The sequence below is a fragment of the Corythoichthys intestinalis genome, chromosome 20 (genome assembly GCF_030265065.1).
Source record: "Corythoichthys intestinalis isolate RoL2023-P3 chromosome 20, ASM3026506v1, whole genome shotgun sequence".
In the NCBI taxonomy this organism is placed as follows: domain Eukaryota; kingdom Metazoa; phylum Chordata; class Actinopteri; order Syngnathiformes; family Syngnathidae; genus Corythoichthys; species Corythoichthys intestinalis.
In genome coordinates, this window is record NC_080414.1 from 26,087,672 (window position 1) to 26,105,929 (window position 18,258).

At 39.4% G+C, this 18,258-nt stretch overlaps 1 protein-coding gene across 9 annotated transcripts in view; it reads right to left on the bottom strand.

Moving 5' to 3' along the window:
- Positions 1–18,258, bottom strand: part of LOC130908431 (microtubule-associated protein 4) — a 128,233-nt gene that overhangs the window by 3,314 nt on the left and 106,661 nt on the right. For 6 of the 9 annotated variants that reach the window (XM_057823840.1, XM_057823849.1, XM_057823844.1 and 3 more), the window contains 6 exons: positions 16,772–17,091; positions 10,942–10,998; positions 10,102–10,194; positions 9,420–9,501; positions 8,340–8,452; positions 5,352–5,529 (listed from right to left, as the gene is read on the bottom strand). In XM_057823840.1, coding sequence (XP_057679823.1) covers positions 5,352–5,529; positions 8,340–8,452; positions 9,420–9,501; positions 10,102–10,194; positions 10,942–10,998; positions 16,772–17,091 — 843 coding nt within the window. The remainder of the gene's footprint in view (positions 1–5,351; positions 5,530–8,339; positions 8,453–9,419; positions 9,502–10,101; positions 10,195–10,941; positions 10,999–16,771; positions 17,092–18,258) is intronic. The other 3 variants (XM_057823841.1, XM_057823842.1, XM_057823843.1) reach the window with 3 other exon arrangements.

Below are 18,258 nucleotides of genomic sequence, written 5' to 3' on the forward strand. Positions count from 1 at the left end.
CAAATTTATTTTCATTAATAGCGTACTGCACAAATGCTATTTTTAGACCGCAAGGCCACCATCGTAAACCGGAAGGGGGTCAACATAGAAGCGCGCTCACATACAACTCAGGCTAGAACTACTTGTTTTCTGCCGGTAATCTTTCAAAAAAAGAACATGCCGAGTAAACACTGCTGCTATGGGACTTGTAGAAACGACTAGACATTCAACCGTCCAATTGGAGGATGTTTTTCTTAATGTTTCCCGAAATCGATGAAAAAATGTGAACAATGGATCAACTTGTGCGGGTGTCCAAAATACCAGTTTAACGCCAGCAAGGTGAAGCCATTCACCTTCATGTGCAGTAAACATTTTGTTGGGGGCCACGGTCCTACAGATGACAATCCTGGATTTCCTGCCACCAGCTTGCACCAAAGAGGTAAGCCATTTTGCTATTTTTACTTCATTTTTAACGTGGCGTTTTGTCGTGGTGCTTCTGTCTGACAATGAATGATCTGAGAAAAAAAAAAATAGTATCTTACTGCCACTGTTGTTCTGACCTGTGTTGCCAACAGTCAGATTGACTCACATATCAATCGTGATATTTACAGTGCCTTGCCAAAGTATTCGGCCCCCTTGAATCTTGCAACCTTTCGCCACATTTCAGGCTTCAAACATAAAGATATGAAATTTAATTTTTTTGTCAAGAATCAACAACAAGTGGGACACAATCGTGAAGTGGAACAACATTTATTGGATAATTTAAACTTTTTTAACAAATAAAAAACTGAAAAGTGGGGCGTGCAATATTATTCGGCCCCTTTACTTTCAGTGCAGCAAACTCACTCCAGAAGTTCAGTGAGGATCTCTGAATGATCCAATCTTGTCCTAAATGACCGATGATGATAAATAGAATCCACCTGTGTGTAATCAAGTCTCCGTATAAATGCACCTGCTCTGTGATAGTCTCAGGGTTCTGTTTAAAGTGCAGAGAGCATTATGAAAACCAAGGAACACACCAGGCAGGTCCGAGATACTGTTGTGGAGAGGTTTAAAGCCGGATTTGGATACAAAAAGATTTCCCAAGCTTTAAACATCTCAAGGAGCACTGTGCAAGCCATCATATTGAAATGGAAGGAGCATCAGACCACTCCAAAGCTACCAAGACCCGGCGGTCCTTCCAAACTTTCTTCTCAAACAAGGAGAAAACTGATCAGAGATGCAGCCAAGAGGCCCTTGATCACTCTGGATGAACTGCAGAGATCTACAGCTGAGGTGGGAGAGTCTGTCCATAGGACAACAATCAGTCGTACACTGCACAAATCTGGCCTTTATGGAAGAGTGGCAAGAAGAAAGCCATTTCTCAAAGATATTCATAAAAAGTCTTGTTTAAAGTTTGCCACAAGCCACCTGGGAGACACACCAAACATGTGGAAGAAGGTGCTCTGGTCAGATGAAACCAAAATTGAACTTTTTGGCCACAATGCAAAACGATATGTTTGGCGTAAAAGCAACACACCATCCCCACTGTCAAACATGGTGGTGGCAGCATCATGGTTTGGGCCTGCTTTTCTTCAGCAGGGACAGGGAAGATGGTTAAAATTGATGTGAAGATGGATGCAGCCAAATACAGGAACATTCTGGCAGAAAACCTGTTGGTATCTGCACAAGACCTGAGACTGGGACGGAGATTTATCTTCCAACAGGACAATGATCCAAAACATAAAGCCAAATCTACAATGGAATGGTTAAAAAATAAAGGTATCCAGGTGTTAGAATGGCCAAGTCAAAGTCCAGACCTGAATCCAATCGAGAATCTGTGGAAAGAGCTGAAGACCGCTGTTCACAAACACTCTCCATCCAACCTCACTGAGCTCGAGCTGTTTTGCAAGGAAGAATGGGCAAGAATGTCAGTCTCTCGATGTGCAAAACTGATAGAAACATACCCCAAGCGACTTGCCACTGTAATTGGAGCAAAAGGTGGCGCTACAAAGTATTAACGCAAGGGGGCCGAATAATATTGCACGCCCCACTTTTCAGTTTTTTATTTGTTAAAAAAGTTTAAATTATCCAATAAATTTTGTTCCACTTCACGATTGTGTCCCACTTGTTGTTGATTCTTGACAAAAAAATAAAATTTTATATCTTTATGTTTAAAGCCTGAAATGTGGCGAAAGGTTGCAAGGTTCAAGGGGGCCGAATACTTTTGCAAGGCACTGTATGAACAATCTTTTTTATTCAGTTGTTGAGAACTGGGAATTAAGAATTTGTTCTGTATATATGTATTATATAGCATCTTACTTAGGCTACGTTCATACTACAGGTCTTAATGCACGAATTCGATTTTTTCGTGTTTTTCCGACTCGAGTGAGGCATGAACTTGACTGTCTGAACGTGAGAAGTCGCATAGAACTGGACCATTTCAAATCCGATCTGGGTCACTTTCATATGTGGTTCAAATCCATGGGCCACATTTTTCCAGACTGTCGCAGCGGTCTGTACTGTCCAGTCTCCGGAATCGGAATTCATGCACTAATTACGTCAGCAAACAGCAAGAGGCACGAAGGACGGCAGCGATGCAGGCATTAGCGCCTAGCTTGAACTCTGCTTTTAAGCACGAAGCGGGATTGACCACAGTCATAAAAAAAAATAAAATGAAGAAAAGGATAACCCTGTCAATTTTCGATTTTAATTCTGTGCACCGAATGAGCAATATTTCATTACTGCACACATGGCCGAGTCGGGGCAAACTGACGCACCCACGTCATTTCACGCACACACGTCAAGGCTTATGTGTGTGCGTGTATGCGTTCTATCAGTCCATATAAACTTTGAAAATAAAACTAAACGTGGATCATTAATGTCTGTTATTTGTGTCCTCTTTTTAACGAGCTAAATATGATAATCCCTGGAATGACGGAAGACAGCCAACATGTGTGGTCATATGTTTTGATGCTTCTGCGCATGCGGGTCGTCTTGCTCAGCGCGTGTCGGACTGCGAATTAGTGCGCATGCGTAATACTTGAATGGTCTCAATGGACAAAGGCAGTCTGAACGGGCATGACAAAAAAACAGATATGACAAAAAATCGGATTTGTGGATTAAGACCTGTAGTATGAACGTAGCCTTAGTTACTTGTAGGTGGTACTACAGCTTGGACTGACATTTATATATCACAACAGTCACGTAGGCGTATTTTTCTAAAATACGGATATTTAAATTAGGCATGTTTGGCCTTAGTCTTTTTGTAGTAAGCCTGTTCATACCTTAAGGTAGGCTCTAGATTTAACAGCTTTAACTTTTCTGCGGCAAAGAAAACAACGTTAGTAAGGGGGAGGTGTAAATAAATTAATAGAATCAAGATTTGTGAAAAAATTTAAAGTGCTCGTTGGCTGTCACTGAGTAGCATTTGCTATCGCTACACAAAAATAGCAATGTAAACTACCCCCAAGAACGGTCAGAGATGAGCGACAACCAGAGGATATACTATATAAGAAAGACAGGGCATATGGTGGTAAAGGATAGCTTGTTGAAACAGGAGAATGTCATTGTCAGGGGCGTAAGATAATGCACACAAGAAAAAGGCGTCAATAAAAAAGCTACCTCTGGATCAGGCGGGCTCTTTTTCTTGCCCCTTTCAACCCTCGACTCAAGCAATCTCGATAACTGAATATTTGTATGTTCTTCCACGTCTTTAGCAGTGAATTTGGCACCAGGGACATCATTTTCGGACAGAATTTGTCGGTTAAGCTCAGTAAACATCTCGTTCGTACACTATTTACATGCATCTAGCATGAGGGACAAACGTTTGACCCCCTAGCAACAGTTGCTAACGTCATGAATATTAATGTGCAAAGGTGACGTGTTACGTGCGGTACGCTATTGGATAGTTACGATGATGTTTTTAGTGTAAATGTATTTCAAATAACAATACAATAATACAATAATAGTAATAAACAAGAAAATGTGCTGTTGAAGACCAGTTGCATCCCTCGAATGCTCATCTTCAGCCACACACTGTTGTGAAGTTATCATCACGTTTGCTTCGTTTCCCGACTTCTTGAGGTGGACCAGGACCTTTCCTCATGAGCCCCAACACAGGTTTGCTTAAAAAAAGGGCTATTACAACCTACATTTTTTTGTGAATCAGTGAAATGTGGAGCGAAATAAGAATGTATGAATTAAACTACAATCTAGCCCCATCTATCTCAAAGACCAATGGCAAAAATGAGAAATGTGAAGTGGGCAAACTGCATCTACATACTGGATTCTATCCAAATAGCCTAACCTTGTCGGTTAATAACAATTAGGGGTGTGTCTTGCCTCATCTCTGGCGATAAGATTCATACCACGATTCACAGGTCACGATTCGTTTCTGATATTACACTTGAAGGTGATTGTTGCGATATTTGTGTATCAATTTAGAAAAACATCCAAATGGACAGAAGTACATTTATATCAATTTATTCCTGTGTCCTCATCCATCACTCAATTAAAACTGTTTTACGCTTGAACAACATATGGCTTTCATCAAACATTTTCTCTGTTTTAGTGCAAACCTGCTTTAGTCCAAACCTGCTTAAATGCAGGATGCCAAAATGAACCTAAATTTCAGACTTATAAAAGGACTTATTCCAGCAACCACAAGAGGGGGTTGTACATAAATCTCTACACGGAATAGTCTAATGTTACTTCAGCAGACTGCAAGGCAATGCTGCTGCACGCTGCCAACTACTGGACGGGTGTAAGAAGTGCAGCCACTAAATTGTTTATTTCAGCCAAAAACACGCTTAAGGATCGTTCCAGATGGATTTTGAATCCATACGAGAACTGCGTGATGTAACATAGCGATACATATCAGATTGATTTTTTTTTAACACCCATAATAATAATAGAGCCTAATTAAGAGAAATTAGACGCTAGAACCCAGCAGAGGGCTGCAACCACACAACAAACCTAATATACAAAAAACATGACAAGACAGGACTAAAAAAACAACTGTAACAATTGCTAATGTTTATAAAATTTCTCATTTCTCCATTTCTCACGCATCATCACCCATCAGCAACCCCTGCTGACGGATTTCCATTACTACGATGGAGAACTTTAATCCATGTAGTTATTACAGCAAAATTCTACTGGCTCTGAAATAGTGGTACCTTGCCTAACCAGTTTTTTTTCAGCACAAGTCGATATTTTGCTTTGTACGGCTGAGTGAGCTTAAAGCTCAAGTTTGAGCTGATAAATCAAAGGTATCAATCTGCATGCTGATGGTCAGAGAGAACAATTCCATTTTCATAGGCTTAAATACCCAAAAGGACATTTAATTACCTATTATTTTATAAAACAAAACTACATGCACTCAGACTTACTTGTCTCTGGGATGTGGGACACCAGGGCCTGGGGCTCCTGGAGACACTCAGAATCACAGGGAGCTGCCTCCTTCAGCCCATTCTCATGGGCAGCAGGGCTCCCCACCTGCCCAGACTCTGGGCCAGGGGTGAGTGACGATGCCCCAACACCCTCACCTGTCTCCTGGGACCCCTCAGCCTAGAAACACATAGCAGGGTGTGTCAATTGAATGGGGATGGGACAACCTGGCTCCAAATCTGTATAAAAATATAGTCATTCCAGAATCGAGGGACAATAAGGAACAAATAGTCTAATAAAAACATCTGATGTCTTCTGAAAAACCTTAACTGATCTGGAGCCAGACTGAATTGGTGAAGAATGGACGAGATTGGTCAAAAGTAAAGGGGGAAAAAAAAATATCGGCCTCCTGCATGCAATGACAGAAAAATAATTTTAATACTACAGTATATAGAAACAATACTGGTGAAGATAAAAGTGAGGACCTCATCAAGTTCATCCCAACCCAATGAATAATGTCTCTTGTAGAAGTACCTTTGAGGCCTTGGCTTTATGTTATGAAATCCTCATGCTACTTAATCATGCAATTTTTTTTCATTAAATAAATATGTGGTAAATGTGCACAATGTCGGATTGGTGGCCAAAAATGGTACTGCAACTAGATTAAAATATTGACTAGCACAAAATGCCCTCCCCTTTGGGTTGACAGAACATTGCTTCACATTGGAGAACCTGCAGGAAAACAACTTTAGGTGGCTAGCGACGAGTCCTCTGCAGAGGACATATCTTATTTTCAATTGTTATGCAAGATGTTTTCATTGTAATCATGCCTAGTGCCGACATTTACTAATGACTATTAAAAGCCGTGACATGAGGTCCAAGTTACTATGACCAAAGTGAAGGAGGGCTACCTTACATAATGTATTAGCACACTGGCAAAGAAATATATAATTTGGTAATTTATGGACAGCATCTACAAAGACGATTTAATTGCTCCATCCATTTTAATTTCAATTACCAACTAAATATATACATGTGTAAAGACTTTTATCTTTGCCCAGCAGTGTTGTATTCGTCAACGATGACTATAACAAAAATATTTCGTCGACGAACATTTTTTTCACAATGATGGCGAGATGACAACGAGCTAAAAACATATCTTGGAAGACTAAAACTTAATAACACAAATGCCTGTTTTCATCTGACAAGACCAGAACAAGGCGAAAATGCGCCATAGTTTTTGTCACATGTTAACAATGCGTGACATTTTATGTGTAGTTAGCCTGCCCGGTTGTGTCACACATGTGACATGCTGCGACCTCCAAACTAACCCACTAATCTAGTGTTCTTTCCAGCCTCCCCATTGCTTGTTTTGAGACACACAATATTTATCTTCTCATCTTGTCAAGCAAGAATATGCAATGTTGTTTTAGCCTTTAAAGGTCAGTGCTGCGTGTTAAATGTTACTCGTCGCGCTAGCATAGCATTCACGTTAGCATTAGGCTATTGCTAACGGTGAGCGTCCTCCTAAATTCTCGGACAACTTTTTTTTTTTTTTTTTTTTTTAAACATACAGTTCATGGCGTCCAGCCGGGTATAACTAATTAAAAATAATGTAGCATACTGTTTTCTGCTGAGTGTATATTATCACGTGATAGCTTTGTAGATGCTACAATATTTGGTCGTCTGTCAATATTCATTGGAAACCTTTTATTTTTGGAGGCAAATTTTTAAATATTACAGACGAAAATAGTGAGTTAACGTCGATTAAAATTGGTCGAAATTAGCCTCGTGTTTTCGTCAACAAAAACTAGACAAAGACAAACTCATTTTGAAATGACTAAAATATGAGTAAGACTAATAAGTATTGTAGTCCAAAAGACGAAAACTAAGACGCAAATTAAAATGGCTGCCAAAAACAACACCGTTGCCCGGTCAATGGATCAACATGCTCATTAAAGTAGCAGAGGTCAATGGATCCACATGCTAAATAACGTAGCACCGTCATGGCAAATGAATGCATATCCTTGTTTTGCTTCTCTTGTTGTCTTGAATCCTTTAAGATTCGTAACGTTTTTTTGCTTGAGTGGTAGACATAGTAGCCTTAGTTTAGGCGACGTACAGAGATGTGGCAACCAGGACTAAGAAAACTGGTCTTGTGATTGGCTGATGATGCACATGGAAGCAAAACAAATTTGCGACGTGCAAACAGTCTTGTAAAATGGAACTTTTATGGCCATTTCATGAATAATTGAAGTGCTAATCCTACATTGTGCACCTTTAAGATTAAAACATTCTGATAAAAAAAATATATAATTATATAAATTATATTTAATTATATAAATTATAATTAATACATTTGGAATTATAAGTGGACTGTTGAAAGAAATTCTCATACATATAGCTAATGTGCGACAAACAACTACATAACAAATGACGAAAATAGAACTCAAAAGCTGTCGGAAAATGAGCAAAACTGTCTATTCTTAGCTCTTGGTTTGTTTTTCACTTTGTGTGAGGGTGCAGGGCTTGATGACTCCACAAAAGCATGCAAAGCATGCAGTGTAAGAAGAATACAATGAGCATTCAGTAATTATGAAACAGACACAGATGGACTGGTTTAGGCTGAGGGGGACAGGTGACATCACAGTTTTAGGATAAGCCAACACAACATCCAAAATATTGTAAGCTGATCTCATAATTATGAAGATAGTGAAAGTCAGTCAACTGGCCATTAATTTTGCTGTCAGCCAGTTGTACGAGTAATGCAATGCATATGCAGTTTTAAGGCTTGCTCATTTAGTAATTGGGGTTAGTCATGTAGGATATTCATACGAGTAATACAGAGGAAAAACTGTGGCCAAAACAATGACTGTTTAAATAGCAATTCTAATACAACCAATGCAAAGTTGAACATGTGCATTGATGTATAATTAAATATCAAATTAGGTTAATTCACTCTAAAATCCAATATTCCGTTTCAAACTCACTTTGACACTTCCTCCACCTGGTGAATGGCTGACATTGTCCATAGAACCGACTTTGGATTGAGCTTTGTCCTTAAAGTTGACTTTGTGCGACTCAATCTTCACAACACCTCCACCTGCCGCACAAATGCATAATTGATTAGTATTATTCCAGAATGATGTTGGGTGCATGACACATTCAATGAAGATCCCAAGTCCTCAATAGGCATGTGCCGGTATGAGATACTGATGGTATGATAACCTTAAGCAAAAATATCACGGTTTCACGGTATTGCAATTACAGCTCTGAAATGTGTTACTTCGAGATATCTGGTTATTAGCAAATTGAAACATACGTATAATGTTAAGTTAAAGAAATAAAAAAAAAATATTTAAAAAATAAATATTCTAAATAAAATTCAAATAAATGCAGTCCTTTAGGTGATTGTAAACCCAAAGCCGCAGCTTAACACTATCATCAGAACAAAAATAATTGAATTATTTTCCAGTAAAAACATGTGTATGACTGGTATCATGTTTACATTACACAAACACACTCTCTTTCTCAACACGGCAGTTGTTAGAGAGAAATAAACCATGTTTTTAATTCCCGCAGCTGTTGCGAAACGATCATGATTGTGTTTACTCACCTTTAATTTTGTATAAATGCAAAATCACATTGGAGGCATTGCCTCCTCAACAGCCACCCTCTGCAAACATCTCTTACATGTTGGTTGGCCCTCCTCTAAGCCGCAGCAGTCTAACTTTTCTGCAGCTGAAGTATTCTCATACCAGCGATTTCGTTTTCTTCGATGGGGGGAAAAAATTCAGGAGTTTCACCTTCTCTAGTCATCGTGTAGCACAGCTGACTCACTGACACTGAGCAACAACCAGTGGGTGAGGGTTGAGCCATACAGCTGCAAGCGAGGGATTTCTCCCTGAATTTACGGTACATAAAAAATAGCTAATACTTTAGAGACGGTATGAAGGAAATTTTTGCAGTTTTGAAACCGTGACGCTTTCATACCACAGTTTACCTTGAAACCGGTTATCGGCACATGCCTAGTCCCACACAAAGCTGAAAAACAAACTTTCATAGCTTACCGGGCTTGTGCTTGATGTTGTCTTTGGAGCCGCACTTTGACGTCACCTTACTCAAATCCACCTTTTTGTTGAGAATCTGTACCTGTTAGATATTTTACAAATGACTAAAATGCTGAAATTGTCAAACTGGTTATGATTATGTTCATTTCATAAAAGTTCAATAAACATCAGATTACAAACAAACAAAAAAATATCTGACGGATCTCATCAAAAGTAGAATCATTTACAAACAAAATATTGGAATTATCTCGGTCTATTTGGAAACAATTCAAACAATGAAACTAAATAAAAAAAACAAACAAAAACAAAACAACAAGATAAAATGCCAAATACCAGACAAAGTAATGATCGGTCAACACAGAATTATAGATCATAATTAACAGAATAACTTTGCACTTTCATGTGTTAGTGACATTTGCAGAGTAGAATAGGGGTGACGCAGGAATAAGTTGAGGAAGCAAGTGGGAGGGACTGGGATATAATGCCTGCATATTTGTTTTCAGATTATAGTATTGACTTTTCAAAATCTGTGCTTTGTGAAAAGGCTTCAATGCTAATGGTTGACAATATCAGTGCACAGCTTTTGCTGACACGAGTAAAACACTTCCCCTCAAGTGTCTTCAACTATTTCATCAATTGACCAGCACTTATAAACTCTGGCGCTGGTCTAGCCCGTACTTACATTCCCTCCACCAGGAACATGCTTCATATTGTCCTTGGAGCCCAAGCGTGCGCCGACGTGACTGAAGTCCAGTTTTTGGGAGACTATTTGAACCTAAATGAAGCCGGTATGGCAGGCAGAGATAGAGAGCAGCAATGGGCAGGGAAGGCGAACCAGAGGAGGAAAGAAGTGAGGAAAGAGGAGAAAGACAAAGTGATGTGAAGAATAGGTCATAGTCATGGGTATGGTTAGATAATCGAAGCCAGAAGGGTGCATTAAGGTTAGGTTAAGTAAAACCTGTCATGATCTCGACATTCACTGGCAAATATAATTAGTTGGTTATTTATTTCATTTGTTTGTGTTTTGACTCTCATACTAAAACGAAAACGAAAGTGACTAGCCCCCACCCCAAAAAACCTTTAAAAATGATTAGGAGCATGATAATTAATGACAATTACATTACATTAATAAAATGGATATTCACATTCACACACAAAAATGTGTTAATTGTTAACCACCACCAAGTTAATATTGAGTCAGACAACCACACATTAATCAGCAGTCAATAAAAGCTCAATACTGTATGCGACATGAATGGCGATATTGATACCAGCCCAATGAGATTTACTTGATTGCCATTTTATCCCATTTTAACATTAAAATAATGTTCAAGCTACAAGTTATTTCTATAAATGCTACAAGGGAAAACATAATTCCTGCAAAAAAAAAGTCTTCAAATAAGCAACCAAGCTCAGCAAAGACAAAGAATGCAAAATTTTCAAAATAGGGTTGACATAAAGTGAGTGAGAGCACAGGAGGGAGGAAAAAAAGGATGGTGGGGAGGATGGAGAGGGAACTCACTTTGACCTGGCTTTTGTCTTTGGAGGCTGGGACCCTGCTTTTAGAGACAGCTGACACCTGGGGAGACAGGCCCACCCCGGGTCAACGGCATACAGGATGAGGAGGTGGTGGAGGCTGACTACGTCTTATCGAATTAAACGAACCACATTGCCTCAATCTCATTATTTTCGCAGGTTATTTTTTAAAGTATACAGGTTGCCCCCAAGTAATGACATATTGGACTTAAGTGATTTTGACTTCACGACGCCGGAGTGTCGTCCGCCATTTTGTCTCCACTTGTTGTTTTCTTTAACTCATTTGCTCCCAGAAACGTATAAATATGTTCTATTTTTAAATGCTTCATTGTCCCAAAAATGTTTTTATACGTCTTTTGCGTTTTTTTTTTTTTTACAAGAAGAATCTATAGCTTGCGATCTATCTGAGAAACAAAAAACAAGGCTCCAAACCTATTTTAAAGCCATAAAACTGGCCACTGGAGGGCGGTAGCACATTTTGTAAAGACCCGCAACCCAATTCAACAGCAATGAAAGGCCGGGCAGCACGGTCAGAGCGCTGGCGGCAGTATGCCAGGCGGCGGACAACCGAACAAAACAACCGAGAGGACGCCTGGAATGCCAGGCGCTGGACGACGGAGCAAAACGACTGAGACCACCGTGCGGCGGGCTCGCCAAGCAGACCCCGCAGAGATTAAAAAATAATCCATCTTTGTGAGCGAGACAACGATGAGGGATAAGTTTACATGGCAGACGCGGCGAGAACGGCGTCATCTCTCAGTAGTCAGGTGTAAACAAATTGTTACTTTGCTATCAAAAGCTCTATTTGTCTTGTTCATTATGATATTTTGTAAAAGGAAAACATTCAGATATTTGGGATGTAACTAATGCAAAAATAGCTGTGTTAAAGTCAGTTATGTTTGAAATGTATGCGTTTACAAAAAGCTCATTTTCTCCGTTTTTTTCATCAGAAATTGGAAAATTGCTCAAACTAAGGGATTTTCTAATGCTGATTTCTAATGAATGGAAAAGGATATGAACTTACTTTTTTCTGCTGAAAGAAGAGAGTCTAATCTTTCTTTTGGTGGGTTCCATGTTTATATAGCAATAGAACAGAATTTTCTGTGGGCCTTGCAAAATCAGTCAAAATCCAGAAAAACGGCTGGGAGCGAAGGGCCTTGCTCTGGTGAAAATGGCTGGGAGTGAATGAGTTAATAATGTTGACTTTTGTATTGTGATGCATGCTTTTATTTTGGCAAAGGAACCATAGAGCAGGTAGTACTTCCACACACGAGTAAGAGCGCATGTACACACTAAGAAACGCATTTGCCCCCACGAAGAACTCGCGCAGTCAAGTGAGAGGAAAAATGACTAATGTGAACCTGCTTGTACATTTGTTGCTTGTGAAGCATCCACAGAGGCAACACCTGTATATAACACCTTTTGTACTGTTTTTTTGTACGTTTTCAATTGTGGTAAAAAGCTCGGAGGTGAGTTTGTGTTATTGTTTTTGACGATGTGCCGACGCTGTTACATGCTAATCGTTTGTGTGGATTGTTATTGCTGTATTAGCAGCTAGTTATAAACGAAAATTTGAATTGCTGTTATTGAAGTTGAAACGGATTTAATTTCATTTTTATTTTAAGTTTCATTCTGCAAGTGTCGATGTTATGAGCAGCTGAATAAAGTCAGCAAACCGCACGGATGTCTGACATCGTCATTTCGGAGCCTAGTATTACTGTCTGGCTAGGACTTAGCTTCAACGTCTTGGCGAGAACAGTACAACGACGTATAATACATGTTTTTGGATAGTTATTTTGAGATTTAGGGGGTATTTAGAGGTACTTAAAGGGTTAATTCTGACTAATGCACAAATTCGGGTTACGCCGCCAGCGTAGTAACGGATCTCGTTTTTAACCCAGGGACTACCTGTCGTGCTATCACATACATATAAAAATCAAGACATACTTTTAATGGGAAGGTCCATTTTGTAGTGAGAAAATTGTCAGACAACCATGTTCAGTTCCCATAAATAGGACACTCGTTAGTATGGAATGAATTGGTGACGAAAATATATGATGCAAATATATTGGACTGCCACCTCACGCAAAGATTTAAGTCATAGCTTCTTCAAATACCGTATTTTCTGGACTATAAGTCGCATTTCTTTCATAGTTTGTCTGGGACTGGGACTTATACTCAGGTCCGGCTTATATGTTGATGCGTAAAGGCGTGCCCTCTACTTCAGGTTGGTGTTGTTGTTAAAAAGTGATACTGAAGATGAAGACTTGAACAGATTTGGTAGTGAGATGTAGATTGTTTTGTTTATCGTTAACTGAATAACTTAATATGTTAACAGATATCTATTTAGCACTTTGTTCTCCGTTTTATTACCACTATAATGTATAATGTTTGTGCTTGGTTCCTGATTAAATAACATGACCTCCCCAAAATTCGACTTATACCGCAGTGTGACTTATACAACCCCTAACAAAAAGTATGGAATCACCTGTCTCGGACGAGCACTCACTCAGACATTTTATCATGTAGAACAAACTCAAAGATAAAAAGCTTGAAAAAAATAATGAATTAGTTCAAAAGTGCAACTGTTGAGCATTCAGAAACACTAAAAGAAATGAATAAAAAACCTTGTGTTCATTAGTAAATGTTACTTTTATAGAGCAATTGAAATATGTATACCAAAGTTTCAGCATCATCACCTTGTCAAGTATCTGCATTGGATAAGGTGATGATGCTGGAACTTTGGTTTGGTGCTGTTCCAGTGAGATTTACAAATATGACTGCCTGAAGAAAACATCAAAATTCCCGCAGTCCTTGATTATATGGGGCTGCATGTCAGGCAAAGGCACTGGGGAGATGGCTGTGGTTAAATCTTCAATAAATGCACAAGTTTACATTGAAATTTTAGACAGCTTTCTTATCCCTTCAATTTAAAATATGTTTGTCATTTTCCAATATGACAATGCATCATGCCACAGAGCTAAAACTGTTAAAGCATTCCTTGGAGAAAGACTCATCCAGTAAATGTCATGGCCTGCAGATAGCCCAGATCTCAACCCTATTGAAAACCTGTGGTGGAAATTGTAAAAAATGGTCCACAGCAAGGCTCTGACCAGCAAGGATGATCTGGCAACTGCAATCAAAGAGAGTTGGCACCAAATTGATGAAGAATACTCATCAAGTCCATGCCTCAGAGACTGCAAGTTGTCATAAAAGCCAGAGGTGGTGCTACTAAATACGAGAGATGTGTTTTGATTGTTATTTGTTTGTTTCTCATGATTCCACATTTTTTCCCTCAGAATTGAGTGATTTGAGTTCCCTGCACTTGCTCTATAAAAGTAACATTTATTGACCACCACAATGTTTTTTATTCATTTCTTTTAGTGTTTCTGAATGCTAAAGAGTTGCACTTTTGAACTAATTCATTTTTTTCAAGCTTTTTATCCAAGTTTGTTCTACATGATAAAATGAGTGAGTGCTCGTCTGAGACTGGTGATTTCATATTTTTTGCTAGGGGTTGTATATGTATCTCCCCCTCTTTATTGTGCATTTTGGCTGGTGTGACTTACTGTACAGTGGTATGAAAAAGTATCTGAACCTTTTGGAATTTCTCACATTTCTGCATAAAATCACTATCAAATGTGATCTGATCTTTGTCAAAATCATACAGATGAAAAAACAGTGCTTTAACTAAAACCACCCAAAAATTTATAGGTTTTCATATTTTAATGAGGATAGTATGCAAACAATGACAGAACGGGGAAAAATAATTAAGTGAACCATCGCATTTAATATTTTGTGGCCTCTCCTTTGGCAGGAATAACTTCAACCAGATGCTTCCGGTAGCTGCAGATCAGTCTGGCACATCGATCAGGACTAATCTTGGCCCATTCTTCTCTCCATTCTTCTCTACCAAACTTCTGTAGTTCAGTCAGATTCCTGGGATGTCTGACATGACTTGCTGTCTTTAGGACATGCCAAAGCATCTCAATTGGGTTCAAGTCTGGACTTTGATTTGGCCACTCCAGAACGTGCATTTTGTTCTTTTGAAACCATTCTGAAGTTAATTTTCTTCTGTGTTTTGGATCATTGTTTTGTTGCAGCATCCATCGTCTTTTAAGCTTCAGCTGTCTGACAGACGGCCTCATGTTTTCCTGCAAAAAAAATCCTCATAAACTTTTGAATTCATTCTTCCATTAATGATTGCAAGTTGTCCAGGCCCTGAGGCAGCAAAACAGCCCCAAATCATGATGCTCCGGCCACCATGTTCCACAGTGGGGATGAGGTGTTGATATTGGTGAGCCGTTCTATTTTTCCTGCACACATGACGTTGTGTGTTACTCCCAAACAATTCAACTTTGGTTTCATCAGTCCACAAAATATTTTACCAAAACGTCTGTGGAGTGTCCAAGTGTCTTTTTGCGAACATTAAACGAGCAAAAATGTTTTTTTTTTTTAGACAGCAGTGGCTTCCTCTGTGGAGTCCTCCCACGAACACCATTCTTGGCCATAGTTTTGCATGAAGTTGATGTGTGCGCAGAGATATTGGACAGTGCCAGTGATTTCTGTAAGTCTTTAGCAGAAACTTTAGGGTTCTTTTTTACCTCTATGAATATTCTGCGCTGAACTCTTGGCACCGTCTTTGGTGGACGGCCACTCCTTGAGGGATGTAACAGTGCCAAACTCTCCATTTGTAAACAACTTCTCTGACTGTCGATTGATGAACATCCAGACTTTTAGAGATGGTTTTGTATCCTTTCCCAGCTTTATACAAATCAACAATCCTTGATCTCAGGTATTCAGACAGCTCTATTGACCGAGCCATGAGGCATATCAGACAATGCTTCTCATAAAGACATTTCTTACTAGGTGTGAGTTTATAGTGGGCAGGGAAGCTTTAAACCACTCATCAGTGACTGGGCACAAACCTGACTTACAATGTTTGGTAAAAATTGGTTTCAATTGCTCTTTTAAATCTCCTTAAGCAAAGGGTTCCTTTACTTATTTTCCCCCTTCTGTCAGTGCTTGCATGCTATCCTCATTAAAGTATGGAAGCCTATACATTTTTGGGTGGTTTTAGTTGTGCAGACACTGTATTTCCATCTGTGTGATTTTGACAAAGATCAGTTTTGATGGTGATTTTATGCAGAAATGTGAGAAATTCCAAAAGGTTCAGATACTTTTTCATACCACTTTATAATCGGGTGCGACTTAAAGTCCGAAAAATATGTTACTTAATTTATTGTTTTATTGTTCTATTGTTTTACCTCCTGAAAAATTAGGAAAATACTCAAGCATATTGTTATTTCTTAGAATATAGAAATGTATTTGCATTCCTAAACAGAATGATTATGGTAATTTATTGGTTTTGAATTTTATGCCTAATTTTAACCAACCTCCTCCTTTGAATAAGTGCTGATAGAGCATCACTTCGCCTTTTCCACAATTAACTGAATTTTACTTTGTAGAACATGTTCTGTAGACACGAGGATGCTCAGGTTGGAAAACAGGTACTATGGTAGGAAATGAGCACATGGGTGTGAACAGGAGATGCAAAATTAACAGGAGTGCACAGTCAAAATAAGCAAAATAAAAACATAATTTGGGAGGTTCAGGGTATTGAGGGTAATGTACCTGACATCAAGTTAAGTTTTGATTTTGTGTAGATGGGCTGGTTATTCTGTTAAGATTATACAATTTAATTAAAAAGTACTTTAAGGTGTTATGGACTCCCTGTCTAGTGGTTGCAAGGCAGTTCTTGTCTGAAAATATTATGTCATCACACTTTTGGAATTTGTACTGACTATTGAACCTACCTTTCCACCCCCTGGTTGGTGCTTTATGTTGTCCGTAGAGCCGATCTTTGAGCGGGCGTTGTGGATATCGGGAGCAGGTGCAGTGCCAGGACGAGATGTGGTCCTTGTCGTGCTGGTTGTCGTGTTAGTTGTCGTAGAGGAGGTGGCCCTGGGAGCACGGGGTACCATGGGCTTCCTCTCAGTCGGTGCACCGGTGGTGGTGGTGGTGGTGGAGGGTGTAGTCGTTTTGGCGGCTGTAGTTCGAGTGCGAGAGGCAGTGCTCGTAGTGGAAGTAGTGCTCCTCATTGTGGTGGCGGTGGTTTTGGGTTTGGTGGAATCAGCTACAAGTGAGAAAAGCATGAGGAATTGAAAATCCTTCAAGCTGTCTTTGAAAATATTACAACTTTGCTGCCATGACTAAGTATCCTTTTCATTTAATCTGATTACTTATTTTCTGGATTGAATGTGACTGGCTATTTCTGAAAACACTTTTCTATTCTTGCCCATGGAACAGAAGGCAGTACAACATTTTCATCACTTATAATTTATTCATCCATGTCTATTCTGTAACATGCCAGCTTTTTCCTTGGAGTGCTGAGATATGCTGAGCAGTGTTCTGCTGACAATCTCTCCTGGGTGCTGCATGCATATCTCCAGCTCCTCCTAAGACGTGTTAAATGAAGGAAATCCTCCCCTTGCTTCCACGTTAAAGTGTTATTTGCCTGACTGTAAGAACCATGGCAGATTAAACAGCCCCCAGGCTGTATCAGCAGGCGCTGTGAACCGCTGTCAACGCCAGCGGGACAGTAATCCCTCGCCTGCAGCGGTGAAGGTTTCTAACTTATAAACTCTTTCCCCTCTCTCCTTTCTTCACTTTTTCTAAACCTTCCAACATTGTCATGGGTGGACCGTACGAGTGTTAATGTCACAATATTCAGAGCACTTCAGCTGCCAAAATGTGAACTCATCTTTCTGCAAGACGGGTAAAAGCTTTGCGAAACGGGAAGGACAAACTACAAGGGATGACAATTTATGCAAGAGCAAAAAGGTAGAAAGTACACAGTCACAGTTACTGGAATAGCGGACAAGTAAAAACTTTTTTTTTTTTTAATTTTAAAAGAAACATTTCACCAGTGTCACTGTTGAATGGCTTATTTTCCAGATTTTATGTTCTTTAATTGTGTGTGGCGGCAGTTGTATTTCAACTAATTTACAGCAAATTAGTTCATATAAGCCGCTTTCGCACTGTAGGAACTAACTGCAGTTCCTAGAACAATTTGGGAGCCGATGTCATTTTGAGTGTTCGCACATGTAGGAGCTCGGGACCAGGAACTTGAGTTCCGAGAACCATTTTAGTTCCTACTGTGAGGTAGGGACGTTTAGTGGGTCCGTAGGAACTTGACTACGTAGGTTTTTGGTGATTCGCTGAAATCAGCAGCTACACTCCTTCCAGACTTGCGTCTCGAGAAGCCGCCATATATTTAAAAAGAAATTTAAAAAAATAAAAA